This window comes from Mesoplodon mirus (assembly GCF_964341445.2).
Source record: "Mesoplodon mirus genome assembly, chromosome: 16".
Classification (NCBI taxonomy): domain Eukaryota; kingdom Metazoa; phylum Chordata; class Mammalia; order Artiodactyla; family Ziphiidae; genus Mesoplodon; species Mesoplodon mirus.
This window is the reverse complement of record NC_138992.1, coordinates 19,230,828-19,251,327: the sequence shown is the minus strand read 5'-3', so window position 1 is coordinate 19,251,327 and position 20,500 is coordinate 19,230,828. Positions and strand designations below refer to the sequence as shown.

The 20,500-nt window shown below is 39.9% G+C and overlaps 1 protein-coding gene across 2 annotated transcripts in view; it reads left to right on the top strand.

Moving 5' to 3' along the window:
- The window catches only part of COLEC10 (collectin subfamily member 10), a 43,318-nt gene that overhangs the window by 5,836 nt on the left and 16,982 nt on the right, over positions 1 to 20,500 (top strand). For both annotated transcript variants that reach the window (XM_082600765.1, XM_082600764.1), the window contains exon 2: positions 19,366 to 19,437. In XM_082600765.1, the coding sequence (XP_082456891.1) occupies positions 19,366 to 19,437 (72 nt within the window). The remainder of the gene's footprint in view (positions 1 to 19,365; positions 19,438 to 20,500) is intronic.

The following is a 20,500-nucleotide window of genomic DNA, read 5'->3' as shown; positions in this document are numbered from 1 at the left end:
TATTTACTTATATTACTTTTGGCTGTGTTGGGTCTTCGTTTCTGTGCGAGGGCTTTCCCTAGTTGTGGCAGGTGGGGGCCACTCTTCAACGCGGTGCGCGGGCCTCTCACTATTGTGGCCTCTCTTGTTGCGGAGCACAGGCTCCAGACGCGCAGGCTCAGTAGTTGTGGCTCACGGGCCTAGTTGCTCCGTGGCATGTGGGATCTTCCCAGACCAGGGCTCGAACCCGTGTCCCCTGCATTAGCAGGTAGATTCTCAACCACTGCACCACCAGGGAAGCCCTCAATAAATACTTTTGATGAAATAAACAAACCCAAATTTTCCAAGATCCCCTGACCGTTGCTTGAAAATAGTTTCCAAGGATGTCTTGCAGTTCCCCAAAACGTGTTGCAATGCTTCCAAGAAAACAACTGGTCTTGGGAGACACTGCCATTGTACCACTTCAGTGGTCAAAGAACTTTCCCACCAGTGGCCACTGGTTTTCTGTAAGCACAGCTGTGCCACCATTTCCCTGGTACCCCCTGTCTCAACCTGGCCTGGCCATTAACTCAGTGCCACTTCACTCAGTAAGGAAGGCTTTCCTTTGCTTCTGAGGGCACAGCAACTCCTACAAGTCGCCATCTTGACTCCACGCAACTGGCCTGTGATGAACTCATGGGGCCAAGCAAGGCTCTCTCCCCTTCAGCGTGACTGTAATGACAACCTCAGTCCTGGTGGTGGCAGCAGTAATACTAACACACATTGGCTAGACGCCATCGACCCGGCACTGCGTGAGTGCTATCCAGCCATTTTTAAGTTGAACTATCTCAGTAGACTTTGAGAAAGAAGACATTATAATTCTCATCTGACAGATGAGGAAACCGAGGTTAGAACTATTAAGTCACTAGCCTAAGGCCACACAGCTGGAAGGTGGCGGGTTGAAACCTGATTCAATTCTGGTTGGACTTCATGCTCCAATCAGAATGCTAAACCGTCTAATCAGCTGGAGGGGCCCCTAAGCAGTGTTGACTGCATCACAGGATTTTACAGGGCAGGATGAAACAGCTACTTTAGTTTTTGCTTAAAGCTCCTATTGGTCCCTATGGAACCCATGCACGGGTGGTCCAGGGCCCACATCTGAGTGCCAGACACTACAAGGTACATGTGGCTTTGCCAGGACGTAAACCTCTGTCTTATGGGATAGTTTCTTTCCCAGAAAACCCCTTACCTCTAGGAAATGGACTTCAATCTGGCCAGTATTTTTTCTGAACATGGCTCTGCATCCCAGCAGTTGACACACTTGAGTTACTTCCCAGAAGTGTTCTCAGCCTCCAAACAGATGGCCAGTATGCCCAGCAATATCTGGGTCACTTTCACACTCCAATCAGAAGTCTCACTATGTGTAAAATAACTTCAGAGTTTATTTGATTTAACCCCAGTTATTTTTACATTTGTGAAAACTGAAACCCAGAGAGGTAAAATCACTTGTTCTAGTTTACACAGCTGTTCATTGGTGGCAGAGCTAAAACTCCTCTTCCAGATTCCCAAGCCAGTCATTGTTCCATTCCGCCATGTTCTACCATTGTCCTCAGGTTTTTGTTTTGTTTTGTTTTTGTTTTTGTTTTTTTGTTTTTCAATATGCGGGCCTCTCACTGCCGTGGCCTCTCGCATTGCGGAGCACATGCTCCAGACACGCAGGCTCAGCGGCCATGGCTCATGGGCCCAGCCGCTCTGTGGCATGTGCGATCCTCCCGGACCGGGGCACAAACCCGTGTCCCCTGCATCGGCAGGCGGACCCTCAACCACTGCGCCACCAGGGAAGCCCTGTCCTCAGGTTTTATCATCCTCATTAGGCATGAAATGATCCTTCCTTAGGTTTTATAAATTCACATTAGAAAAGGAGGTCAATGTATAAACATGGTACAGAACTGTTTTAGCTGGGTCACCTTGGTACAAATTAAGTTGCTGATTTCTTTCTGGTGACTTTATCAGAGAGGTTAAGCAAGTAGGTATTTTCCCAAAACCTTTTTTTTAATTGTATTAATTCACCGGATTCTTTCATTAAGAGTTTTAATGTGTATGTTATGCACAAGGTCAGACCAAAATTTTAAGAGGCTTGGCTTTTTCAACTTTATATTCCAATGGATGGATGTTCTGAACCAATTTTTCTCCTCTTTTTCTCTTTGAATAGATGCCAAGAAAACATTTCAAGGTTAGGTCAGGAGGGGAGAAATAAAAGTCCAGTCAATCAAAGTGTGGGCAAAGATGAGTGAGGATGTAATAACCAAAAAAAAAAAAAAATTAGCTTGTTTCATTTAAGAAAGTCGTATCCTTTACCTATACCATTTCTCCCCCCAACTCACATAATAATTTGGCTATATATCAGTTGTTACTAGGGACTGTAGTAATAGGTGCTTGCATGTTGGTAAAGATCATGGGCTTTGGAGACAATGTATGGTTATGAATTTGAGCTCTGCCACTTACCTACCGATGTGATCTTAAGTCTCAGTGTCCTCATTTTTTAAATGGAGATAATTTTATTGCCAATCTCAAAAGCTGAATTTGAAAATCAAGACACGTTTAGCGTATAGCTCAGCTATCATCATTATTTTTCATTAGCTTCCATTGCTGTTAGTAGTCACCATAAGTCTTCTCTCCCACATCCCTAAACAAAGGCTCATAGGTTGTAACCTTGGTTCTACAAACAGAAATCTACCAGGGAAATGCACCACCTTCTGCTCCTTGCTGCCATTTCCTACCTATTTTAGTCTCACTGCAAAGTCAACTTTTATTCATCAGACGCTCACAAACTTGAGACCACCCTTTCTCTTCACTAATGGTGCTTGCTTTCTGTAGTTCTCCAATTGAGCCTGGGGCTTCTTATCAATTAAATAGGAATAATAATAGTGTAAATATACCCTAGTAGGATTAAATGAATTAAGACAGAAAAAACCAAGCCTCAGTCCTTTTATCTGTAACATGGGTTAATAATGGTATGACTACTTCATAGGATTGTGATGAGGAGAAATCAGCTAAGCCACATAAAGCATTTAGCACCATCTCTGACACATTGTTAAGGACTCTTTAAATATTAGAAAACCACAGATTAGCAAAACCCAAGGGAGAATGAGAATTATTTTTCCTTCTTCTTCTTTTTTTCCTTTAAGGAATATTTTCCTTTAGCCACTGTCTGTACCCTAGGGAGGCAATTCTGTTGGTCTTAGGTCATTAGCCATATGTGTAGGCCAGATACAACTTAGATGTCTTTTTTTATTTGTGTTTATAAAATACTACTTCTGGAAACTTTCTAATTCTGTTAGAAATGGTTTTATTTGGCCTCTCCACATCTTTTCAGGATATTCCAACTGATAACCAGTCTGTCTGGTTTTCACACTGCTATGTGATCTGCAATATTCTATAATTTTCCAAAATTCTTTCAGTTATATTTTACAGCTTTCTCTGCTCTTTTATAAAGGAATTATAAATATATGCAGTTAAAATCTGACACTCAGAGACTCAAGTCAAGTAGCATCTGAATAATTTAATTGTTTTCATATTGTTTATCATGATTGTTCTTGATTTGAAAACTCTGGAAGCATCCTTTCAGGTCTCTTGACAATACTTGTATCTGTGAAATAAATCATATAAATGCGAGTCTTTAAAATTTACAAAGGGTTTATCCATTATTTCGCTTTAGCTCCACTGACGTATTATAGGAATCATTATCCCTATCTAAAGAGAAGGAAACTAAAGCACAGTACTCTTGTTTGTGACTCTTCTGAAGGTCATTTATGTAACATATCACCCAGGGATGGGTGTATGTGTAAGACATTACAATATTGGTTGCAGTCAAAAATATTTTACATGGTGTTGTTCTGCCTGGCCTGAGATGAACAAATATTTAGAAAAAGATTTTGATATTCAGAGCCAATAGCTATGACTATAACATCTCTCTCATCAGACCACATGCTGAGTGACCAAATGACAGGACAACCAAAAGGAAGAGACCCATATGTCCAATGGGAAGTTGGCAGCAAGGGTGACAGTGTGCTCCAGACCAAAATGAAAGTCCACAAAGAGACTGGGAGACTTTGATATACCACAAAGGAGCGTCTCTGGAACTGTTTTATCAGTGTTGCCCTAGCACTTGAAGAGCAAGTCTTGGACAATGCCACCAATGATCTTGGGAAAAAGCCAGTACTAGACCATAGGCACAGACCAAATACACTGAAATAAAGCTCACCTAGAGTGTACAAAGGGCTATGACCTGCCTTCCTAGATTAGAGTACTCCTAAGGGGACATTATATTTTTATTAAAATGGGCAATTTTTGATTAACATATACATAGGTATCTATATCTATATTGAGAAATAAAATATTGCCTGTCATATCAGTAAACAAAGGATGTCACAGGTATCAGCGATTACAGATTGCAGCCGCCTCCAAAGGCCAGCTGGTGAGCCCTGAGGGAACACAGGAAGGAAAGAATACCTGCCGTCCAGTAGCCATCAGACTGCAGCAACCCCCAGCGGTGAGCCCTGAGGAAACTCAAGTGTGAAAACACAGGATACTGGCCCCAGAGAGCTGAGGTGCACATCAAAGGAATGATTTCTGTGAGCCCAGACTCTTGCATCTTCCCATACATAGAAAAGCACTAAATTCCTAAACTTGAGATATCTAGTTTTCTTTCATAAACAGTAATCTTTTGTTCCGACTACCTGCCCTTTGTTGCAAAACTCCTCTATATCCTAGCTGCCCCCTCGCTTCCCCAGAACAGTTTTCTCAGGGTTACCTGAGATGCTGCCTCCAGGGCTTGAAGTCCTGTTTGTCTGCCAAATAAAACATAACTCTCAACTCTTAGGTTGTACCTATTTTTTAATCAACAATATCTATATCTATATCTACATCTATCATCTCCTGATGATCAAGGAAAGCAATACCATGTTGGTATTATTCTAATGTTGCCCAACAATACTAACATGGAACTTGTTCCTGCTCCCTCTTTCTTGACTAACATTTTAACTCTGAACAAATGAGCGTATGCAAAACTAAAACGTCCAGCATTCACAGCTCCCAAGGTGTTCCTGTGCCTTCCTAAAAAGTTTTATTACTGGGAACTGAAACTACCAAAATGCATCGTCCCACTGCCTGTCCTCCTATATCCCTTTCTGTCTTACCTTTTGGAATGAGGTTAGGGCGCAGTACTCTGCCATGTCAAAAAACATCACTCATGTAACAAAGTGACTTGTCAGTAGAGACCTAGTCTTGGAGCAGGGGTGTCCAGTGGAAGAGGAACTAAGTTTCACTCTACCTCCTTTTAGGTAAATAGGATGGATCTTTATTTTTATTTTTTATTTTTTTGCGGTACACGGGCCTCTCACTGTTGCGACCTCTCCCGTTGCGGAGCACAGGCTCCGGACGCGCAGGCTCAGCAGCCATGGCTCACGGGCCCAGCTGCTCCGCGGCATGTGGGATCTTCCCAGACCGGGGCACGAACCCGTGTCCCCTGCATCGGCAGATGGACTCTCAACCACTGCGCCACCAGGGAAACCCTAGGATGGATCTTTTAATAAGGTAGAAGACAGAATTTTTTCCCTATCCCAGCTCCAGTGGCTTCTATGTAAATATTCATATGCTTCATTATGCTTTGTTAACCTCATCTTCATCGTACCTTGGGTTTTCTTTTTTCTTCTCTTTCTTTCTTTCTTTCTTTCTTTCTTTCTTTCTTTCTTTCTTTCTTTTTTCCAGGTTTCATAGCTATTCTGTAGAAGTTGTATTTATTGGGTCTGAGCAGCCAAATGATTGTATAAACCAGAGTAGCCAATGGAAGTTTTTGAGTAGGAGAATGATGTAATTAAATTTGTTTTTCAGGCAGGTAAATCTCTTGGAAGGGATGATGATAGACTGAAGGATGTGAGAAGCTCCTGGTGGAACATGAATTACAAACAAGGGATGCATTAAGGCTGTCGGGAGAGGGTGTATTAGAGAGATTTTAGAAGCAAAATGGCAGATTATAATGAGTTCCACACTGTGTTTGAGCCACCTATGAACATCCAGATGGAAAAGTCCAATAGGCAGTTGAAAATAGACATCATAAATACTTTTTAGGCATTTTTTCTTAATAAAAGCTAATCACATGACCTGTAGCCTCGACTCTTAGTTTTTATATTTTGTCTTATTTAGTGATAGCAGGGAGGACTGCCTTTCTCACAGATAGTCGGGGGATATTCGTTTATATAATAGCAGTTATGACTTACACTTAATAACAACACTACTCTTTTTCTTTAAATTTGTTTCTGCCCCACTTTGTACTGAAAGAAAATTTAGACAGAATATTGTATGTTACATCTATAGAGTATTGTAAACATTTCAATGCCAGAAGCACAAATCTCTGGAAGCAAAAATATATATCAGCCAGGGCGTGGCAAATCCACACAGCCAAGGTGTGAGCTAAAAGATGCATTGCTTCCCCTTGGCCTCTTCTTTTTATCCCTCTAATTTCTTTTCTTTTTTCTTTCTTTCTTTCTTTTTTTTTTTTTTTTTTGAGGGGGTTTCTCATTCTCTTTATTTTATTGTTTTTTAAATTGAAGTATAGTTCATTTACAATGTTGTATTAGTTTCAGGTATACATATATATGTATATATAAGTGTGTATATATATGTATATATATCCAAGATATACATATATTTTTTTTCAGATTCTTTTCCCTTATAGGTTATTACAAAATATGTATCCCTCTAATTTCTAGTGGCTGGAAACTCTGGGGGCCGATTGGATGATACTGTCATAATGTAATATTTGCTGAGCACTCACTGCATTCCAGGCACCGTTTGGCCCTTCACATGTATCATCACATTTACTCCTCTCCACAGCACCCTGGGGAAGATATTTCACTGTTCTGATTTACTAATGAGGAAACTGATGCTGAAAGAATTGAAGTAGTTGCAAAATCTCACAGCCAGTGAGTGCTGATCCCAGATGCCCTGTTCTTAACCACTGCATTGCATTGCAGAAACACAGCACTCAGTCCTAGATGGATGGGATACCTCCTCCTTGCATTTGTTTCTGCTGACTTGGCTGTGACTGCATTTGAATAATGAATGATATGTTCAGGCAGAAGAAAACCTGCCCCACAAAACTTAATGTTGTATTTTTCATTAAGGATAATGTTAGTTGTGTTTTGTTTTTTGTTTTTTTCCTCCCTGTTACTCAGACATGCAGTGACTGCAAAAGACTTGTAGGTTCCAAGTAGGAATTCTTTTTAAACAAAATAAGCCTGAAAACAAAGAGTGGGTGCTTTGTAATTCAAGTAGGAAAGATTGCAGGATTCTTGAAATTCTCACTTTTTTTTGCTAGGTTACACAGGACTGAGGTGAAGGGGGAATGAAGTTTATGGGTCCCTGGAATGGATGGGTAACAGTAAAGGGATTGGTTGACAGCATGCCATGCATATTAACAACCCAGCTAGGGCCATATTAAGCACCTGATAAACATTAGCTGTTATCATTATTGACGTTGGTATTATTGTTATTGTGATAAATTAGTCACAATATACATATCTCCTTACATTTTGTATTTCCTTGCATTTGTTTAGCATATTAATATTGAAAAAGCACTTCCATTTTATTTTCTTATTTGATATGTAATCTTGTCATCTGAGGAGAAGCAGTAGAGATGAGTAAAAGCCTAGTCTCCTTACCCCTACATCATTGATCTTTCCAAAGGCTCACCTTGTTAGACGCCAACAAAACAGGCAGTAATTTCCCCTTCAGAACATTCGTGACATTTACAAGACCTTGCTTGGTGCCTCCTTCCCACCAAACTTTTCGGCTTAGGTCATGTCTTGTCCAAGCTAATGTTGTATCCCTAGGATCCAGCACAGAACTTGGTAGCTGGTTGAAACTCAGTAAATATTTGTCCAAGGAATGAATGAGTGAGCACATTGTGAAGTTTAAACAGCTCTTGAGAACAAAGTGTAGAATGTCTGCCCTTATCACAAGGAACTTACATTCTGAAGTTAAATAACAATGCAATTTAAAATAATACTTCAAGGCAGCAATTAGAAAGTAGTAACAAGGCACCAGATGGTGAATTACCAAGGAAATAATTTTACCAGTAAATTCAGATAATTTAGAATTTAATTTGAGGCACGACTCATTGGTACGATTTATAAAAGGAGAAAAGGGCCACAGTTCCTTTATATTATTTATGATTTATTTTTTAAATCATAAGAGTAATTCAGGTTTGTCGTAACACATAGCATGTATAAATGTGTACAAAATAAAGATATATAAAGAAAAAGGTAATGATCTCTCTTTTCACTGTGACGCTGCCCTCGACAGATCCAAATCTCTCCTGTAACCATCATTAATAGCTTGGTATTAACACTTTTCTCTATATTTGCTCTGTTCATTTGTTCTTTCTTCTAAATGGGATCATATGCATATGACTCTCTAAGAGACATTCTTTACATAATATAACATGGAGCTCACTCCTTATTCAGAGATCTTTCTCATTATTTTTAGTAGTTGCACAATATTCCTCATATTTTCATCAGTCTCGTGATGATAAACTTTCAGATTGTTTATTTTTTTTGTTTTTGCCACTACAAGCAAACAGTCTCATGTATACATTTGTTCTTACAGTTAAGTCCCATAAAATAGGTTCGCTAAGGTAAAACAGAGTATGTGGATTTTTAATTTTAATCATGATTGACAGATTATTTTGCAGAAATGTTGTAGCAATTTATGTTGCCAAAAGCAATGACTGAGTGCTTTCTGTAGCTATGGCAACTTCAGATGCAATTAATCTTTTATAATTATTACTAAATTTGGAAAAATATGATATTGACATCTACACATGTATGTTTTTCTGACTAATAGTCTGGGCATTTTATCCATCATTTACTGTTTATATTTTTAGATTACCTTTTAATTTCATTTGTTGTCTTGTTTTGCAAAGCAGTTTGCAAAAACGTTTTGTACGTTAAAAATATTAATCATTTTTTATGTCAGTGTTTGATTTTTTCCTTGTCTCTCATATTTTTGTTGATAAACTTTATATATTTATGTGGCATATTTTGTCATATAAAGACTTTTAATTTCTCATATGGTCATATATGTCTTTTACTTTATAACTTTTTCCCCTGAGGAGATGAATTTCAAACAGAGAGAAAACCATGTGCCTTTCAATGGGAGCAAACATTGAAAGACATTTTAATGAACAATGGATAGACAAGTTGGGCAGGAATAGAAGGTTATGCAGGTCAATGTCAGAAAATAATGCCAGAAAGTTCCATTGATACCAGTCTGTGAAAGTCCAAACACTAGACTAATTAGTTTGGACTTGGCCTAGAAACACAGAGGAACTGCTGAAATGTTTTCAATGGGGCAGTTTTATAATGAAAATGTGATTTTATACAGATTAGTTTGCAAGATGGTTTGAAAAAGTGAAGTTCAGATCCAAAGAAACCAGGATTTCAACAACTATATATAGAACAGACACGATTCTAGGCCCTTGGAACCACCAGTGAATAAAACACCATGAAGACCATTTAGGGCTCACCTGCAAGGAACACGGGTTAGTGTACAAGGGCAGGAAGAGGTAAAACAATGGCAGTAGAGATAGAAGGAAAAAGAGAGGATGGACGTGAGAAAAAATAAGGATCAAGGTGGGAGTTAGGAAGGAGGAAGAGTCAAAGCCAGTTTGGGTGTCGAGCCTGGGGGATTGGAGCCTGGGGCATTGAAGCCTGGGGCATTGGAGCCTGGGGGACTGGAGCCTGGGGGACTGGAGTCTGGGGCATTGGAGCATGACACTGATACTGGAAGATGGGTAAATCAGAAGAGGAAACAAAAATATGAAGTGGAGGGAACAGTAGAGACAGATATTGGTGTACAGATCATACTCAACTTACAATGCGGTTGCATCCAGATAAACCCTTCCTAAGTGGAAAATATCATAGTTGAAAGTGCATTTAATACACCTAACCTAGGCAACGCCATAGCTTAGCCTAGCCTGCCTTAGACATGCTCAGAACACTTACATTAGCCTACAGTTGGGCAAAATTATCTTTTTAAAAATAAGGTGTTGAATATCTCATGTAATTTATTAGCTACTGTACTGAAAGTGAAAAACAGAACAGTTGTCTGGGTACAGATGGTTGTCAGTGTATTGATTGTTTACCCTCGTGATTGCATGACTGACTGGGAACTGCAGCTCACTGCCACCACCCAGCATCAAGAGGAAGTATCATCTTGCATATCGCTAGCCTAGGAAAAGAGCAAAATTCAAAAGCTGAAGTACAGTTTCTACTGAATGCATATCACTTTTGTATCACTGTAAAGTCAAAAAATTGGTACATCAAACCATCGTAAATCGGGGACTGTCTGTACTTGCCTGGGCTGCCTTACTAGATTATAAGCCTTTCCCATAGACCCCCCAGCAGGCTGAAGTCAATTCATTAATCAGCCATTATTAAGAATGACATTTCAATCAATTAGTAATTAATTTGACTGTATTTTCATTAACCTCACATTTATCCATCTTGTTTTTAAGGATGTTATTCCTTTTACTTTGAAGCCTTTATTGAGAAAGCACCTATTGCATCTGAGACCCTGTGCCATGTACTAGGGATACAAAGAAAATAATATATCATCCCCAATGCATCCCATCATCTATGACACAATGTGGTGGATGCTATGAAGTCCGAGGGGAATTACCTTCAGAGAATGAGATTAATCCAGACTGCTAAAGAGGGAGATGGGGGCAGATGCTGAGAAGACTCTTGGGTAGAGGAGGTGACACATTAGCTGGACCTACAGGGTGCATGGAATTGGACAAAAGATAAAAATCCACATGAATTTTATTGATGAGAACGTTTTAGTATCAACCTGCCCTAATATATTGACAAATCTGTATTTTAGGTTATTTTCTTCTGCACTTACCTTGAGATATAGTTTATTCTGGTGGAGCCCAATGAAAGGGATCTCGTTTACTTCTTCTGGAGAAAGAATAGAGGAGAGTTTTAGGTGTGAGCAAGCAGAGTTAGATATTTTCTCCTTTATGTTCCCATAACTGCTACTCTTCCAGCATCTATCACAGTAATTATGTTTACTTGCCCATTCTCTCCTGAAGTTTTGATCTCCTCATAAGAAGATTCTGATCAGTGTCTAGTAGTTATAATAGTAAGGAAACTTGTGTTTGCAAGTGAAAGAAACAAAACCAAATCCAACTTAAACTGGTTAATCATACAAACAAAAGAGAGAAGAGGAATTTATAGACTCATGTAACAGGGAGGGTTTCAGGCAGAGCTATATCCAGGCTCAAGTGATGTGTTCAGAATCAAACACACCTTGGTTCTCTTTTCCCTTATAATGACTTCATTTTAAAGAAGGTTCTTATTTTGTGGTGCTAAAATAGATTCAGATACTTCAGTAATAGTCTATCCTCTCTGCAACCCCTGCAGAAAGAGCAAGTCTCTGTCTTGAAATTCATAACTGTTTGAGTTATTGAGGAGACTTATCTATGAATTGAAATTTGTTGGCTCTCGTTGGGCCATATGTCTACTGCTGAACCAGTTACTGTGGAGACGGTTCAAACTACGTGGATTGAGAATAAGCTAGTATTGTTTCCTATGGCAAGTTGTGGGGCCGTTACCAGAAGCACAGGTAGAAGCTCCCAGGTAGGTGAAAGTTACAGATTTTGTGGATTAATGAGTCCCCTCAGTGCAAGGGACTCCTCTATGAATTTTACCATCCATAGTATTATTTAATATTACAGTAACTCCATGAGACATGTGTAACTATCCTAATTTTCCAGGGTAGAAAATTGAAGCAGAGGGGATAATTATTTAGGATAAGATTAAAGAGCTGTTAAGTGGAGATTTAGGATTTGCACCTAGATCTCTGTGACTATGATTCCATTTGCTAGGGCTGCCATAACAAAATATCACAAACCGGGGGGCTTAAACAACAGAAGTTTATTGTCTTACAGTTCTGGAGACTGGAAGCCCAAGGTCAAAGAGTTGGCAGATTTGGTCTCTCTTAGCCAAGACCTCTCTCCTTGGCTTGCAGTTGGCTGTCTTCTCACTGTGTCCTTACATGGCCTTTTCAGGGATGTGTGCACACATCCCTCATGTTCCTTTGTGTGTCCAAATTTCCTCTTCACATAAGGACACCAGTCAGATTGGATTAAAACTGCCCTAAAAGCCACAGTTTAACTTAACCACCTATTTACAGGCCTTATCTCCAAATATAGTTCCATTCTGAAGTGCTGAGGTAGGGCTTCAACATACGGATTTTGGGGAGAAGATACAATTCAGCCCATAACAGACTATAAAACTCCTGTTCTGTTCATTGCACCAAGCTTCTGGAGGAAACTTAAATGACAGTCCTGTCACTCATTCAGTTTGAATAGACTAAATGGTTCTGAAGGCTGAGCCCCTTGAAAATTTCACCTTGATTAAAAGCTGTTACCTTCCATGTAAGATTCTCCCTGGGACAGCTTTCCTCCTTAAAGACATGAAGTTTCCTATGGACTAAGATGAACATGGTTCTTTGGTAAACATATCCCTACTGTGAACAGGAATAAACAGTATTTTGTGAACATGTCGAATGTGGAAAAGTTAGGAAAAGCGTTAACTGTTTAGAAGAATGGTCTTATTTCACGCACATTCATCATAACCAGGTGAGGTAATGTTAGGGAAGAATCTCAGAAAAATCTCTTAGAGGACGTATGTGCTACCACCATATTTTTACTAATCATGGAGAAACATACTGTTGTTTATTGTTCTTAAGCAAGGTTGACCAAGGTCAGGGTCTCCCCTATCAACAGATAAGCTACCTCATGGCCATGAAGATGGCAAACACAATGTTTACACGCGATTTTTCACTTAGAAATCATGCTTGCTTACTCAATTTTTATGTTTTCATTAAAAGAAATATGAAGAAAATTGCCCCTCAGAGTCTCAAATAAAGAAAGATGCTGTGATAAAATGTCACTATGGATCTGTAGTCTCTCTACACTGTATACCCAGTGCTATCTTTGGGGGATCAGTAAGCCATACCTGGTTTTAAATTAAAGATAATCTTCTCCTTAAAAAATTTTAAAATATATATCTAAATGTAGTCTTTCCCTATTGGCTCCCAGTAACCAAGTGATGGGTGCCAGTTCTAGGGTACAGGACTATTTAGACAGTTAAAGAATCCCACTTTCAGGCAATGAACAGGAGCCGTACAAGTAAGACTAGACAGGGAATAAAGGAAGTGAGAAACCTTGTTAGTGATGTTTTCCTCTGCCCGCAATTACCATCCCAAAGCTATTGAAATGAATCAAAGTACCATGTGTCTCGGAGTAAGGAAACAGCCCTCAATATGGGAGACTAAACATGTAGGTACTCTAGTTATTTCCAATTACAGATGAAACAGAAACTTTGAAAGGTTAAATATTACCCCTAAGTTCACAAAGCTGGAAAGTGATATAATTAGGACTTGAACTCAGGATATGTAAGAGTGGAACCTGTGGGCTTCATCAATATATCACCCCAGCTTCCCAGGAACTGCTGTCTTCTGTGAAAGACCAGTGGAAACTTGTCTTCTTCCAATCACTCTGGTCATGGCAGTTTCTTAGTAGTCCTTTCAGAAGAGAAAGTGAAATTATTTGTCATGATTTGTCTTCAAAGAACCTCGGTTTACTCCTCTGAATGTCTTTTCCTCTTTCTAAGTGCTTGCCTGTTTTTCATTAGATTATATTATATACAGCACAGTAGTATGGGCTCCAGATAAATGAAATCACAAAACACAAATCCTGGGTTTCCCTGGTGGCGCAGTGGTTGAGAGTCCGCCTGGCGATGCAGGGGACACGGGTTCGTGCCCCGGTCCGGGAAGATCCCACATGTCGCGGAGCAGCTGGGCCCATGAGCCATGGCTGCTGAGCCTGCGCGTCCGGAGCCTGTGCTCCGCAATGGGAGAGGCCACAACAGTGAGAGGCCCGCGTACTGCAAAAACAACAACAACAGAAACACAAATCCCTGCAGCCCACTAAAAAGTAAGATTGATATAATGATATTTTGTTTACATAGGAGAATGTTCTTACCTTTTAGAGACACTTGCTGAAGTCTTTGAGAAATATTGGTTATAATTTACTTTTAAAAAAATCAGTAAAAATAAATAGATGAAGCAATGCCAACTTGTTAATTGTTAAAGATACCTCAGTATCTTTAATGGGTGTATATTTACTTAGCTATCTTTGTGTGAAAATCTTCATAGTAATGAGTAAAAAAAATGCATAGTCAAATAAAAAAGTAAGTAATGATTTTAAAATAAGGATTGAAATAGGTTCAAAAGAGATGACCTTTCATCGTAATCATCATCATCATTTTTGTACCTCCATTCTGTTCTCACTAAAACAAGAATAGATGAGTTTACCAAGCACCAGACACTGTGCTGAACACCTCTCATGCATTGTCTCCTTTAGTCTCTGACAATCCCTTGACGTAAGGATTTTTTCCTCCATTTTACGGATGAAACTGAGACTCAGAGAAATGAAATGACTTTCTCCAGAGCTCTTTTCTCCAGTGCAGTGCACTCCTTTTTCCTTAGGGTGAGCCTTGTGAATGTGACTGAGTTGAAGGGATCCAGGACCTATGGGGAGGTCGGTGGAGGCACAGAGGGACTGGTAACCTGGGTGAATAGAGGAAAGGCAAACAATAGCAGGTCCCAGTGAGGCCTAAAAGTTTTCTTTTTCTTTTATATTAAAAAAATTTGTTTTGGAGTAAAGTTGATTTACAATGTTGTGTTAGTTTCAGGTGTACAGCAAAGTGAATCAGGTATACATATACACATATCCACTCTTTTTTAAGATTCTTTTCCCATATAGGTCATTACAGAGTACTGAGTAGAGTTCCCTGTGCTCTACAGTAGGTCCTTATTAGTTATCTATTTTATATACAGTAGTGTGTACCTGTCAACCCCAATCTCCCAATTTATCCCTCCCCTCTTCTCCCCCAGTAACCATAAGTTTGTTTTCTACATCTGTGACTCTATTTCTGTTTTGTAAATAAGTTCATTTGTACCATTTTCTTTTAGATTTCACATATGTGATATCATACGATATTTGCCTTTGACTGACTTACTTCACTCAGTATAACAATTTCTAGGTCCATCCATCTTGCTACAAATAGCATTATTTTGTTCTTTTTTATGTTTCTGTGGAATGATGAGGTCGTGATTGAGGAAGGAGAAGTACTGGGATGCGGTCCACTTTATGACCTTACTAGTGTATCTCATATATATGAGAGGTCCAGATGATAACTGATACAACTATGAAAATTTCCAAAAATGAAGATGCAATCAGCATACATGGAAAAAGGGCATAAGTAGGGTTGGGGAGGATATATTTTAGGTAGGAATCTGGCCTCATTGATAAAGCATACCATAACACCTGTATCACTCAATTCCAAGGCTGACCAGGAGAAGGACTGTTAACAACTTGCCCCCAGTCCATAAGATTATTCTGGCAGTGGGAAAAGTACAGCTTCCAGTGAATTTTCTTTGGCATTTCCAAAACCAATTCACTAAGTTTTAATAATTACTTCCTTTGAGCAGGGGTAATGACCTAGGTTCGGCTATTTCATTTCAAACTAGAATTTCATTTTAAAAGAGTTTTTGCTTTTTGGGGAAAAAAATTGTACCTAAGAAAAATTGGTCAGCTGTGTGCTCTGCTGGAATTCTGCTGGAGAGATTATCACAGCAAGCTGGTGGCCTGGCAGGGGCTGAAACAAATAATTTTTGTAAAACTGAAATTAGTTCATCACAGTTTATAGCTTTTCATTTAATTTTAAAATGTAAGTGGCTATTTTTAAAAGAAGGAAAGTAAGTCTAAATTGCCCTACTAATCCAATGAAATATTGCCAAGAGGGTAAAAGCAGACAACTGTGCGTCATGTGGGAGATCCTTTCCAAAGCCTGCTTTTATGCCTCTCTTCTGTTCTCATTAAAACAAGTCCCAAAGATCAAATGAAGCTGGGACCCAAGCTGAAGGCAAGGGTACACGTTGTTTACTTCATCGCTGCCAGTAGCCCTCTCACCACCAGGCTGGGATTCAGGCACACAGGGCAGAAGAATAATAATCCTGTTTTCACCCTCCCAGGTCTCCATCAGGAACCACCAGGGAGCAGCAGATGACTGAGTCACTCACCTGGCTGCCTCCAGTTAGATACTTGCTTCAAAATGAATGGGCAAGCTCATAAGAAGGGGGAGAGAAGAAATAATAATGGCACCAATAATTCACACTAGTGTCGTTTTATGATTATATTAAAAAACCACGTACATGCCTGAATTTGATTTTGCCTTTTGGCGAGCAGGACATGCATCTTTGGTCCCGTTGTGCAGAATAGCAATTCCCAAACCCAGAAATGTTAAAACAGAAATTTGTTCCCAATCATACACCTTGTTCAGAACAAAAGCTTTGAAGGCGTTTTCCCTGGTTTGAATTCTGACTTTATTACTTACGAGCTATGAGACCTTGGGAAGTTATTGAACCTCTCTTTGACCTCATTTTCTCATCTGTAAAATGGAGCTAAGGGGCTTCCCTGGTGGCGCAGTGGTTGAGAGTCCGCCTGCAGATGCAGGGGACGCAGGTCCAGGAAGATTCCACATGCCGCGAAGTGGCTGGGCCTGTGAGCCATGGCCGCTGAGCCTGCACGTCCGGAGCCTGTACTCGGCAATGGGAGAGGCCACAACAGTGAGAGGCCCACGTACCGCAGGAAAAAAAAAACAAAAAATACTCTCTGAAAAAAGTATTATTTTGTCCATTCTACAAACGGGTGAAACAAGGCCCAAGGTCAAGGACCTCCCAGGGTCCCTCAGCTCATGAGTGAGAAAGCCAGGTCTGACTTATACTAAATTACCTCAAGGATACATTCCCTATGAATTAAGTCATTGAGACCTTGAGCTGGTTTCATCTTCCCCACTATCCATCTTATTTAAAAAGAAACAAGACTCACTTTCTGTATCTCCACTTTTCTCCCTGAAAAATGTGGCACAGTGCCAAGTTCTGTAAAATCCCCGGTCTGATGAGAGTCACGGAATCCTAGACTAGAAGGAACAATTACCTGCTAGTAGGGATCTGGAGAGGCAGAGACATACATATTGTCGAATCCTACTTCTATCACTCACAAGCTCTACGACAACAGGGTAACAACTTAACCTCGGTGGGCCTCAGTTTTTCCATTCAGAAAATGGAGCAGTAATTGTTTCCACCTCCTAGAATTGCTGTGGTGATCACATTAGCACAGTGCTGGCACCCAGGATAACTGCTTGATAAACAGTCACGAATAACTTTAGCTAGAGAAACACCATCTAGCTCATCCACTTCACCCCACTGGTTTGATCACACAAATCATCTGTGCAGTTTATTTTGAAACCTTCCCCAGAAGGAGATACTAGAGCTTCGTGTGTGAAGGGTTCCAATGCCTGACCAATCTCACAACCTGGAAATCTAACTGCTCCGTTTAAAATATTATTTCATTTAAAATATTAATGTTCTAAAAAAAATAAAATATTAACATTCATTCTCCGAAAAAAGTAGAGAATGACTTGTTATGCTTTTTCTGGATAAATGAACACCTCAACATTCTCTCTCCCAAGCTAATCTAATCTAATCCCAGGAATTTCATTTTTGTCTTACGAAGTCTGTTATCTACCACTTTCCACTGGTGATGACGAGGATGCCTTCCTGTCCTGAGGTTGCTGTGGTGATAAGGCAGGTAGCTCGTCTTAATAATATTGTGTGGTGTGCTCTTTATTTTCAGAGCACATTCACATGCTTACCTTGTTGATCCTAATACAACTGGGAGAGTTAGGGAGGGTGGGGGTTATCTCTACATTAAGGATGAGGAACCTGAAGTATAAAGGAAAGAACAATGATAGCAACCATGGCTAAGCACTTATATTCCACGTCTTTTTTTGTTAATTTTTATTTTATATTGGAATATAGTTGATTAACAGTGTTGTGTAAGTTTCAGGTGTACAGCAACATTCCAGGTCTTTCACACATAATATCTTATTTAAACTTCTCAAGAGCCTTCTTTAGTAGGTGTTATTAGCTCAGTTTAGAGGAAACGAAAATGAGGCTCATAAAGGGAGGTGACATAGCCAACTTTCTCCAGATACTGAACGGTAGAGCTGAGAACCTCCAGATCTACCTCACTCCAAAGCCAATAAGCTCAGTCACTGACTTTTGAAAATTTGCTTAACCCATCAGTGACTAAAATGGCATTAAAATCCAGGATTCCTGATTCACAGTTCGGGACACCTTTCATCAAACCACTAATTCAGTTCTTCCTGACTGGGTAAGTTGCTAGAGCTAGACCCACCTATGACTAGAATAGCCACTGCTCACACAGAACTGCTTTGCAGCTGTTCCCCATTCCTAGCTAGTCTTCTGCTCTTATCTTCCAGGTCCATGCCTATGATTTGGGGGTTCTCAAGCATGTAGTCAGAGGGTTATCAATTTATATATATGTTTACATATCTATCTATTATATATGTATACAATGTATATATATTTACATAATATATAAATATATATATATTTGTATTATATATTTATACATATTGTGCATAGATATTCATGTATATGGATATATATACATGCACAGGCTTCCAGAATTTGCCAGATTCTCCAGCAAGAATCAAGATTTGCTAGGCCAAACAAACTTCTCAGGGATTTGCCAATAAGTGTAATTCTTTAAATACAGATTTGGATGTGTGTTGGTTCGCAATTTTGGGAATTTCCTCGGTGAATTCTGAAACTGGCCCCATACACAGAGGGCAAGGGGAGATGAAGAAAGAGGCAGGCCACTCCAGATTGGTAGGTGCGAGGTTTAATAAGCAAGGGAAGTTACAAGGCTCGTCTTGAGTGGCCTTAAGACTAGTCGATCTCTGCACTCACCCACCAGAATCTTAAAGGTTTATATAGATGCCTTAACTGGGTTTGGGCATGTATTCAGTCCAGGTGGTCTCAAGGCTGCATCTTTGAAATGACTTGGGCTAAGAGAACTGGGTGGAACATACATTCCAAGGACAGGGGAGAGGGTAAGGAGCCTCTGATTGCCAGGGTCTAGCTTGCTGGTCAACCAGTGGTCACATCCTCTTGATTACCTCTTCCAACAACATGGGAGAAGTGAAAGAAAAATGTTAATGGGAGTTTCTTCTCTTTCCCTGAGTGTCCCGTTCACATGGGCCTATAGACATAATCAAATCGAAGTTGTAAGCCCAGCACTGAGCTGAGGGATGGATTCTAACCATGTTCAGCTTTTCCTGGGGAGTCTGTGCTTATGTTCCTATTTGAGCTGCTCCACTCATCATTCATTTTCCATTTCAAAAGGAGATGAGGGTGAAAAAGGAGATCCAGGAGAGGAGGGAAAGCACGGCAAAGTGGGACGCATGGGGCCAAAAGGTAGGTAACATGATATGACTTTGACACTTTTCTCTCTCTCTACTGGACTTGCCTTGGAAGTTAGCAGCTTTCATAATGCCCTCTGCTCCAAAGATTCATGAGATGTGTTTCCTAGATGAATTTACTTGCCACCAGAGAGTTCCTATGAGATTGCCTGTCGACAAGACTCGGACACATTTCTCAAGCTTCATCCTTAGGGCTGGTGGGAAAGGAACACCCTGGGAGCCCTGGGGAATTGCAGTCTCTGGGAATATCTAAGAAACTCTGAGTTTTAGAAACACAGCCATGTTCACCGCTGTGTCTCCCCTCAGATGCCATGCTAAGCACCTCTGGCCGGCTGGCTTAGAGTGTGAGGGGAAAGAAAAGCAAGAGCAGAAAGAGCTGTCTGATCCATTGATTTACTCACTTTTCTCCAAGATCTCTTGGCAAATGGTGGGGTATGTATGGGAAGAACAGGAGAAAAGAAAATGAGAATATAACACACAGGCTATTAGGGAATGGTTTTACTCACAGGCCAAAACTCAGCCTCGCCAGAATACAGCTTCTGGATTGTGATGTGTCAGCGCGTGCCTTCCGAGCACTAGAACTATTCCTTGCCATCTGCTACAAGATAGTGGCCCTAGACCACTGATTTTAAAATCTTCAGTAAGTTAAAGAGAGAAAAAGACTCATAGGATTTTGAGACTTCAATTTGAGAAATGCTGATTTCAACTCTTCTTATTCTATAATTATGTACAATCAACTGCAAAATTATTCTCACAACTAGATAGCTTTACAACTGGTAAATATTGTTTAGATAATCATAGATTAAAAATGCAAATTAGTAACAATTTTGTAGGCACTCAGGAACCCCTGATTATATTTTTTTGGATGAAAACTTGGTGGGGCAATCTCTGATGTCCCTTTAATCACTAGGTTTTATGATTGTATGTTCCCTCCCCTTTGAAAAAAATGGCTAAGCTAGTCCAATTTGTTTTAAGGTAGCGAGGAAATAGAATCCCAAAGTGAAGCCAAAATGGATCTCAGGAGGAATAGAATTCGAAAAAACTGCAAGAATTTTTTC